At 35.4% G+C, this 11,113-nt stretch overlaps 1 protein-coding gene across 1 annotated transcript; it reads left to right on the top strand.

Annotated features, from left to right (window-relative positions):
• Nucleotides 1–362: 362 nt before the first annotated feature.
• Nucleotides 363–7,151, top strand: LOC112512815 (magnesium transporter MRS2-I-like). The gene is made up of 11 exons (XM_025118955.1): nt 363–626; nt 1,029–1,058; nt 2,592–2,724; nt 2,892–3,013; nt 4,096–4,170; nt 5,267–5,491; nt 5,596–5,640; nt 6,586–6,630; nt 6,717–6,746; nt 6,836–6,955; nt 7,046–7,151. Exons 1-11 carry the CDS (start codon nt 363–365, stop codon nt 7,130–7,132), a joined length of 1,176 nt encoding a protein of 391 aa, XP_024974723.1. The 3' UTR covers nt 7,133–7,151.
• The last annotated feature ends 3,962 nt before the right edge of the window (nt 7,152–11,113 follow it).

Below are 11,113 nucleotides of genomic sequence, written 5' to 3' on the forward strand. Positions count from 1 at the left end.
CATATAAACTGTATTATATCAACGGTACAGTGACAAAAAATAAAACGAGACATTAAAATAAAGATGTATTTTATTATATTGTGTGAATATCCTTCTAGTCAGTCAAAATATAGTTACAAAGACTTATCTAAGTTTAAGGATTTTCTATAATTTTATGTATTTAAAAAAAATTGGTAAAAGATTTCCAAAACTATTTTAATGCAGTTACTCTTGTAGATACTCTAGGGTTTTGTTTGTTTGCATACTATTTTAACTCTTAAGGCACGGTGGTTTGATGAGTGGTTCATGCAAAGTGCAAACACACATACAGTCATACTGTTTCGAAAATTTGTTACAGATTAGTGCTTGATTTTGGGGAGGAGATGGTTTCAGCGGTGCAGCCGGAGGCGGAGACGACGTCCGGGGACGGAGGCGTTGGTATGTTGGTGACGAAGAAGGGAACGACGAGTGCGAGGAGTTGGATATTGATCGATACTAACGTGAATGAGACGATTATGGATATTGATAAGTATGCCATCATGCACCGAGTTCAGATTCATGCTCGTGATCTTCGGATTCTTGATCCTCTTTTATCCTACCCTTCTACAGTTTTAGGCCGTGAAAGGGCAATCGTTCTTAACTTGGAAGTGAGTTCATCATAACCAATTTTGATTTTTCTTGTTTTCTAATTTCACTTCTAGTTTCTACTCGATATGTACCAATTTTGATGTTCATTGATCCTAGAAACACTATAACAAAAGAGAACACATTTTTGTTATGTATATCTTTGTTATAAAGATCGATACAGTTTGAGCTTGACTCCAAAGGTCAAAATTACTAGGAGGTCCGGTTCAAATCCAAAGAGAAATAAAAATCCTCTTTATGATCTAGCGGATTGGATATTAGGTTAATAAAAAAAAAAAGATCAATACATTATCAAAATTTCATCAAAGTCACGTTTTCTGTTTAAATTATGGTTGAAAGTTCTGTTGTGTTTATTACTAATTATTGTTTCTGGTGATGTACCGGCGGTCTGGGGGATATGGCAGCATATCAAGGTTATTATCACTGCTGAAGAGGTTAGCATTTTTTTCCCTCCTTTTTAACCTTTCTTTTAATGATCTCTTAAACCCTTCTCTTAACTTTAAATCGTCTTAGAGTAAGTGACTTTAACATCTTGTGTATATTGGTGGCCCTAGCCAATGTATATAAGGTTGCCTTTGGTATATGCAACTGGTACTAGATAAGACATGACAAAACTCAACTTTCCACGTTTGATGAGACATGGGACAAGAGAATTCTCATTGTTACACTTTTGGGGAGACACGTGTCAGGGACAAGGATGGGCTGAGTTGGACAAAAAAGTTTTCTTTTTGTTCCACCAAAATAGGTGGAACAAGATGGAACATAAACTAAAAAGTTACTAATCTACTTTATTTTATATAAGCTTGATATGGTATTTGTTTTAATGGCCATCACCATCCATCACCGCTGCCACCACCATCGGCAGCCACCACCGACCATAGTTGGCCACCTCTACCTTCTCCTTCACTAATCCCTACAACAACCTCCACCACATCCGCCACCACTGTTGGCTCAAGACTGCGTACATTTCACCCCTCTCAGACGCTTCTTTTGAGTGAGATATATTGGGTTTGTTTTGTTTGGTTTAGTTTAGTTAAGGCTATGTTATGTATAAGGAATCTTTGACTCAAGAATCGTGCTATTGATTCAGTCAATGGTTTTGGAAACTTGGAGTTCCATGATCTGGAAGTGAGCAAGATTCTATAAACCATTCATAGCCGATCTTAAGGCAATCCTTGATATATCTGATATCAAGGTGTTTAATTACAAATGGATTTTTCTAGACTTGCGAGAATGAGATATGTCCATTATTGATTACTGTTGTTTTAATTGCTTGTATTAGATTTGCATGTATCCATTGAAGCCTTGACTCAATCAAAACAACAGTTTAATTGAAGCCTTAACTCACAGGGAAGATGCTTAAAAGTAGTTCTCACTGGATACATTACAAGTGCTTACACACTTTACCAACTGGTCTAACTGACATCTATAGAATTATTTTAAGCCTGAGGCACTTTATATCCACTATCCTTTTGTGACCTTGACATCTTAACCTTTTCTAAGTCTTCAATATGCCATACTATTATATGGCATTTGAATAAACTAATTTGTTCTACTCTGTCCAGAATCCTGATGTTAGAATAGGGGTATGTAGTTTCCACACATCGGTTACGTTTTTCATGTACTTGCTTCTATCTGTATTGCTGTTGCTTACTCATATTTAGTTTCTTAAAATTTAGCATATCTACCTTTCTGTCTTTTTATTTGTATTGCTATTGCTTACTCATATCTGGCTTTTCAAACACTAGCATTTATGTGTTTCTCACTTCTCAGTTTTACACACCTTTCACTTAGTTGGGTGTCTTCGTAGAAACAATCTTACTACCCAATCCCGCCTCCAGGTGGGAGATACTGGGCTTGTTTGGTTTGGTTTTTTCTGGATGAAACTTGTCTTAACAGCATGTGCTACTTTAGGTAATTTTGATAATAGCCGCTGTTTCTAACATGAAAATGGGAACTTGGGGTAGGTGTTACTTCGAGATCCTTCAGATGATAATGTAATACCAGTTGTTGAGGAGCTACGGAGGAGATTGCCTGTTGCAAAGGCCAATCATGGAGAATTGGATGGGCAGCATGATGTTGAAGCCGATGAAGAAGATGGTATGATTATGAATGGTTTCACCTTTCTTTCTGTTTGTAGTATAATATGACTATGAAGAGGGAGCTCTCAGTCTCTTTCTGCTGCTTATGTCAGAAATTCCCGTCTTTATCATGTTTTCCATTTTAAGGGTTTTGAAATGCATTTTTTGCTTGAATAATGCATGCAGAATCACCGTTTGAATTCCGAGCACTTGAGGTTTTCTTAGAGGCCATCTGCAGCTTTCATGCTGCCCGTGCTACTGAACTGGAAACCGATGCTTACCCAGCCTTAGATGAGCTTACGTCTAAGGTATGTGCCTTTCTTGGGAACTATTAAATGATAAATTTTCATAATATTAGCTCTGTGCATTTTATAGGGAAGTCTTGTAGTGCTTTCACCTTTCACTACTTGCTTTTAATTTTTTTTTGAAGGTTGTTAGTAGGTTGGTGAACTGAAGCAAACCAATCCAAACATGCCCAGTATATCCCACTTGAAAGTAGGGTGTTGGGGTAGGATGTAGATAGACCTTTCCTCTACCCTTGTAGGTCGGTTGATAGCATCAAATGACAAAAGCAGCCAACCAAGTGATTCTGCAGTTTGTGTCCTTTCTTTCAGATTATGTTTAGATCTAGTTTCCCCTTTTCAATTAGAAAGACAGTTGATAATATTGATGCACCATGTGCGTTTGGTACCAGGACATGACTGGACTAGAATGGGTAGGATGGGGAAGAATTGTATTTGGCACGGGTGATTTAGTAATTTATCAATCTTATCTGACCCATCTACTTAATTTTGGTTTTTGTGGGAGTCGTGCTTTCTTTGTCCAATCAGTCCAGTTATTAATGTCCCGCCAACAAGTTCTTGTTCTGTCCTGTCCCACGTACCAAATGCAGGCCACACCTCAATTTCAGTTTGGACTGAAAAACATGACCTTTCTTTCCCATATTTGGATCCTCACAGAAGAGTATGCAATCACGAAAATGATTTGGACTAGGCTGAATTATCTTAAGTGGTCAGGTTTAATTTGCCATACGAGTTTTAGCACCAGAAGCTAGAGTCGGAAAAAGGTAGGTATCCAAGATGCACATGAAACTCTATAGCAGTCCCCCTTTCCATCTCATGCTCTCCGGTGTCTTCTCAAAATCTTGGCAACTTTCCTATAAAAACTTTTTGACAAAATCTTCAAAACATTTTCGCAAAGGGAAACAGTCGCTCTACCTCTTGTGGTGGAGAAAAGGTCTATGTACATCCTAGATCCTACCCCCAATCCCTACTTTGGAGTGGGATATACTTGGTGAGGAAGAAAAAATTGTGCTAAATTGCTAGTGCAGGATGAATGATATGCAAACATACAAAGTGTGTCAGCTTGGTACCATGACTCTGATTGGCAGATTAGTAGCCGTAACTTGGATCGCGTTCGTAAATTGAAAAGCTCAATGACAAGGTTGACTGCTCGTGTTCAAAAGGTATACATAATGCTTGTTTGCCATATGTACAACTGTTTCCATGATTATCGCATTAGGAAACCTATAACTTCCATTTAAGATTTGAGTTACTTTAGGGAGATCTACATGACAATGAGACTCGATAACCTGTTGTCTTTGATACATGGGGGCTTTACGTACTAAATTGTCTTCAATTTGCTTTTAGCTGCATGTTCTTAATCCTATCTAAAACAGAAGGAAGGGTATATGGAAAGTGTTGGAATCCCACATCGGTTAGAAACCATTTCTCCCCAATATATGTTGGAATTCTCTTCTCTCCTTGAGCGCTATTTTGGAAAGAAATCCACATATTCTCACATGGTATCTGAGGGACTCGACGCTCTTCTCTGTCCATCCAACCTCTGTTGGATGGGGCGTATTGGAATCCCATATTGGCTACTAGACGTGGACCATTTCTTCCTAATCTCCTGAAAGGCTATTATGTACAGTAATCTAATGTGGTTCCACATATTCTCACAGAAAGTATTAGCCATAATACATTCGCTGACCATAATATTGCACTCCTTTTATGGTGTTGCGACATTTTTCCTTTATAATTCACTAAGGTCCCGTTTGGTTTGTGGGATTTGATAGAATTTGGATGGATTTGGAATTGGATTCTATTCCAATCCTATGTTTTTTGGTTTGAAGGAATGCTTGGATTTGAAATCCCACAAACATTGGGATTTAGAAATCCCGTGGGCATAGTTTGTATTTCATAATGTAATAATGTTTTAAATATGTTACAAGCACTTGTTTTGTAATAATCAATTAATAAAAAGGTAATTTTGTTTTACAAATTATTTATAAAAAATGGAACTCAAATCCCTTCCAAATCATTCAAACGAAACACACCAAAGATTCTAAATCCTTCCATATCCCTCAAAACCATTCCATCAAATCAAACGCCACACTAAGAATTGCAACATTATTTTGGGGGAAACTTATAGGCTGGAGTACTGATTTACTCCATATAAGTCATTGCAAGTATAATTATGTTCATTTAGGTACACAATATTCGAACTAATATCGACGTGATGTTTTGAACTTTTGGCTCACTGATTATGGCTTATCGCAGGTTAGGGATGAACTTGAACGACTTTTGGACGATGATGATGATATGGCGGATCTATACTTATCAAGAAAGCTATCGTCGGCTTCACCAGTAAGTGACTCAGGTGCTGCTAGTTGGTTTCTTGGCTCACCTACTATTGGTTCAAAGATATCTAGAGCTAGCAGGGCAAGTGTGATGATGGTTCATGGAGATGAAAACGACGTTGAGGAGCTTGAGATGCTTCTAGAGGTTCACTTATAACCTTCATACTGATTTTGCGTCTTTTATTGTGATTTGTTCTTGAATGATTGAAAAATACTCGACGCTTAATAGATTTTTTGTATGTGTTTCAGGCCTACTTCATGCAGATTGATGGAACGTTACACAAGTTAACCAGTGTGAGTGATATCTATTAATTCCGTAATTTTAAAACGTTCTTATCCTCTTTTGGTTACATTTTTAGCACTAGGGATGTAAACGAGCCTAGTCGAGTAGTAGGCTATTCGAGATCGGCTTGGAAAATAATACCAGGCTCAAGCTTGAATAACTTTTTCAAAGTAGGGCTCGAGCTCGAATATTTTTTGAGTTATTGAGCTTGATGCTCGTTTATGGGCTCGAGTTTTCAATCCATTAACTCGTTTATTGGCTTGAGGTTGATTATTTTTTATATTTTTATTGTATGATTTATTAACACATAAGCATGTTTGGCTAGGAAAAGTGCGACTCAAAAACGAGCCGAGTTGAACATTGGTGTTATGAAGCTCGGCTCTTTAAGTTAAACGAGTTTTATTTTGTGTTCGAGATCGACTTGAGCTCTAGAATGATTAAGCTCGAGGCCAAGACAAGCGAGTTCGTCAAAAGCTCTACTTGTTTACACCCCTAGTTAGCACCACTTATGATATTGAATGTGCAAAGAGCTGAATAGTTAGGCAATCATACAAAATACATGCGTAGACAAGATAATACTAATACTTGCATCACCTTCCTTTTCTGGTAATTTAAACATAACGTTTTCCCCATTGGCAAGATTTTAATCCAAAATTACCATTTTGCCCATCAGTAGCCATTATGAAGCGAAGGTGGTATTGACTGATTTTGGTTCACGAGACTCCTAAAATACAAACCAAAGGAACCTAGCATATCCCACACAGAAGTAGGGTGTAGGGATACCCAAGGGGTAGGGAAGCCGAAGACAGTGAACAAATGTGGTAATAGCAGCGAAGTATAATGCGATCACTATACCAAAATTGGGTTTATTGCCAAAAATGTCTTATAGTGTCAAACAATAAAATATCGTATCTAAAGGTGTTGTAATAAGTTTATATGTCTGTTATATTGTGCAGCTGCGTGAATATATTGATGATACAGAAGATTACATCAACATCCAGGTATACTTATGAGTTTAATTTCACATCTTTGATTATGTACAAATTGTGAATCTAAAGCCAGTAGCTAATCATTGTTGTTACTGCAGCTTGACAATCATAGAAATCAGCTAATTCAGGTACATATTGAAGAGTAATAATAATAGGTTGGGTTGTTATAGCTATTTGAGGATGATGAACTCATGTTGTTTTGTATTCATGACTGTAGCTGGAGCTGTTTCTAAGTGCAGGAACTGTATGTATGGCAATCTATTCTTTGATAACTGGTATATTTGGCATGAATATACCTTATACCTGGAATGATGATCATGGCTACATGTTCAAATGGGTAGGTATTGTTTTCTTTTTTTAATCAACGGTTATATTTGAACGAAGGTTTACCAAATTGATCGACATTTGTTTTGATGGATGTTGGCAGGTGGTGATTCTGTCGGGCGGATTTTCTGCAGTCATTTTCCTTCTCGTTGTTTCGTATGCTCGTTTAAAAGGGCTCATTGGATCTTGAATGCAAGCAAACAACATTTCTGGATTCCGACTTTTAACTCTCGTAGTTGCTTTCAGGTAAGGTGGCGTTGGAATCCGATGGAAAATTTGAAGGAATTGGAATGGTTAATGGATTGTATTTATGTGTTTGGTTCATTCTTTGAGTTTTTGTAAGGAGATGAATTCCACATATCCTTCATCTTTTAAGAACTATTATACCCTTGTATTTACTTCATTACATTCAATCCCACAGCCATTGTTGCCATCAGCATTGCCATTACCATTACTATTATCTGATTAGCGTTTACCGGATAAATTGTTGCATACGGTACCGTTTTGATGGACTAAGATCTTACCTGTTAAAATAAGTGATAATATTGAATTTTATCGATAAACAGTTACCAGGTAAATGTTTGGGTAAACAATCAAGTAATTAATTTGTGAAATCGAGTAGGAGATTGGAGTCAAATTAAGGGCCTGTTTGTTTTTCGACATTCTCCTCTTAATAACATCTGAAGTTTGATTCGGTTAGACATATACCATTTCAGACCGTTTTTTTTTTTCAAATTAAGAGCTTAAAGACCTCTTACCGTCATCTGAATTTTAAGTGAGAAACCTAACTTTGAAATCAATTTCAGACGCCTCCTCCAGATCTCGCTCTTAACTCTCGATTTCAATCTCCATCATCTCGATCCTAAACACCTCAAGCTCAAGCTCTCGATCTCTTCTCCTGCCTCTCGATCCAAGCAGCTGTCAATCTCTTCTTCTGCCTCTCGATATCTCAAGAAAGGTAATGAGAACCCACAACAGGAAGCATGAGTTAAATTCTCATACACAAAATATAAATTATCAATATATGGTATTGTTGAGTTGTTTTGATAGCTTCGTGCCGTGCATCTTGCAAATGGGATTCTCTGTTTTGAAACAGAGGGAGTATGGGCTTCATTGCTTTAATTTCCATATGCTTCTTTGTCATTTTTCATTTTGAAACACTCTGATTCTTTCTTGCCTGTTAATTAGTGATGGACGAGAATGTATATGTAAGGTGATCAAATGAAATTATCAAATGCTTTTTAGAGACTTGTATAGAAGAGGTCAATAAAGTGGGTAGCTTTCGAAAAGGAACTTGGGCAAAGTTGACAACAAAACTTGAGGAAGTGTGCCGTGTGAAGCTAACCCAAAAACAATTGAAAAATTAGTACGGTTAATTAAAAGGAAAATACTTAAGAAATAAAACAGGGAATATTTATGACCTGGTAACGAATATGTTCATCTTATCTAATCAAAGAATGGAAAGATTTTTTTCAAAAGTTAGTTTCTATATTCCCTTTTGCATTTTTAGATAGTAAAGACAATAGTGTAGGTATTATATAAATAAATATCTTTAATTTGGATGCAGTGACATCCAAAGGCCAAAACTTTAAAAACATCACCATTGGCATTTCCTGAATTATTTATAGCTTTGTATGAGGGGACTTCTACTACTGGATCTCATGTTTATGCCCCTAGTGCAACCCGTGAGAGGACAACGGTTTCATCATCATCATCATTTACGTCTCATATCCATACTACCCAAAATGAGGAGGATGGAGATGAGGGGGAAGGACCAACTGTCGATAAATCGAGCACAACTATGTCTAGATTGAATAAGAAGAGTAGAACCAAGGTCGATATAAATGAATTGGCTTTTGAAATGAGGGTGAACTTTGGATACTTGTTGCACAACAAACCTCAAACCTAAATGTCTGTATTGAACGGTTGAACACTCTTGGCCTTGATACAAGGAGTCTTATTTATAATGCAGCAATTGACATTTTTGGTTAGTCAACATTATTAAGAGAGACATGGTTGACGATCCCTTCAGACGCAAATATTTTAACATCATAGATTTCAAGGACGGCAAGAAGATTGGGACTTATGGAGTAGATTTTGGAATTTGAACAAGTTAATTGGTTACGTGTTTTATATTTGAACATGTTATTTGCTTATGTGTTTGATATTTGAGTATTTTGTTATGTAGTTTTTGTATTTGAACAAGTTTTTATTTATAATTTTATTTGTGCTTTTAACAAGTGTATCATGGATAATAATCAAATAATCATGGATAATAATAAAAAATCATACTTCTCATTGTCATATTCTTGTATACGTTCACTTACGACAAAGACATTTGAAAAGGAAAAGAGATAATACGTCTACAATGATTGGATGTCAATTTATGGATGAGCTACTTTAAGATAATGATTGGCAATGTTAGTTGTTGTGAATGTCCGTAAATCTTTTTTTCGACTATATGATCACTTTAAAGCAAAAGGTTGATTAATAGATGGCAAACATATATTGGTCGAAGAAAATATAGCTATATTTCTGATGATTATAAGTCACAATCAACGTTATAGAGTGTTGAAAAACAGGTTTCAAGACTCAACACAAACAATTCATAAGAAATTTCATGAAGTGTTGGATAAAATAATTGAGTTTGCTAAAGAGATCATAATTCCTACATCATTGAATCATAATCCATACATCCCTGGAATAATAGGAGGTTACGACGAATATTTGAGGTAAATAATAATTCGATAATAGTTGTATAACTTTCTTTATTAAATTTATTTTGACTGCTAGCTTTAATGTAAGGAGTAATTGGCGCCCTTGATGGAACTTTAATACATGCTTTTGTCCCTATTTAAGAACAACATTTATATAGAGAACAAGAAAAGGACGAATATTATCAAAATGTTTTGACAATTTGTGATTTCAACATGGTTTTTACATTTATTGTCGCCAGATGGGAAGGAATTACACACGATTCTAGAGTTCTGTCTGAAACTTTAACATATGGTGTTATTGGATTTTCATTTCCTTCTTCAGGTATAGTAATGACTTTAGAGGTAATATATTTACTATATTCATATTAAATATCTATTTAATTTATTGTTTTCAAATAAATATCATCTATGTGATGCTGCGGATACAAATACTCGAGGATTTATGACATTGTATCGTGATGTTAGATATTGGCTCAAAGATTTTCGTGGTCGACGAGCAATGAACAAATATGAAAAGTTTAATCATTTCCATGCAAAGCTTAGAAATGTTATTAAACGTTCTTATGATGTCCTTGAAGCACGCTTTCATTTATTGGAACAGTTTTATTGATTCAGATTTCAGATGCAAAAACAAACAGTCTGATCGAATCAGATTTTAGACTTGAGACGTAAAAATAAACAGACTAACTGATTCAGATTTCAAACTTCAGCACCACCTCTTATAAATCAGAAATAAAATCAAACTTTAGACTTTAACACTTCTTAAGACACAAAAGCGATCTAAAAATTAAGGTTTTTTTTTGGGAAATCATGGGTCTATGGCCGTATTTATGGCAATTATAAGCCATCTTAATTTTCTAGCTTATTAAAGGTTTTGTAAAACTACTCTAGATTTTCATTTTTTTCCCTTCTAATTATTTCTTTTGTATTTTCCATTAATATCTCTTAAATAGTTGATATTTAAATCAGTTAATTAGTTCATATGTGAATCATACGACTTTATATATGAATTGGTTAAATAGTTCATATATGAATCACACAGGTTCACATATGCGTATTTAGTTCATATGTGAATCACACGAGTTTATATATGCATTTGTTTGCTGCCTATTTGTAAATGTTACTAAACTACCCCTCTATTTCCACATATCATGTGACCGAATGATCCTACATTTAGCACTTCTCAAATTAACCTCTCCATATACATACATACATATATACATACAGGGGTGGGTTCAAATAAAAACCACTTAATTTGTAAAAACCGTGAAAACCTTATTCAACCAATCATAATTTTTCATTTTGTTCATTTTTTGTAATTATGAGAGGTTGATTAACCATTTTTATTGTGGAGGGTGTTAATCATGGATATTATCATCTTCATTATTTTAATTTTAGAGAAATATATGAAACAGTTTCATTAAAATTTCATTAAGTAGTATATGAAACAATTT

The sequence above is a fragment of the Cynara cardunculus genome, assembly GCF_001531365.2.
Source record: "Cynara cardunculus var. scolymus isolate 2C chromosome LG 5, CcrdV1, whole genome shotgun sequence".
NCBI lineage: Eukaryota > Viridiplantae > Streptophyta > Magnoliopsida > Asterales > Asteraceae > Cynara > Cynara cardunculus.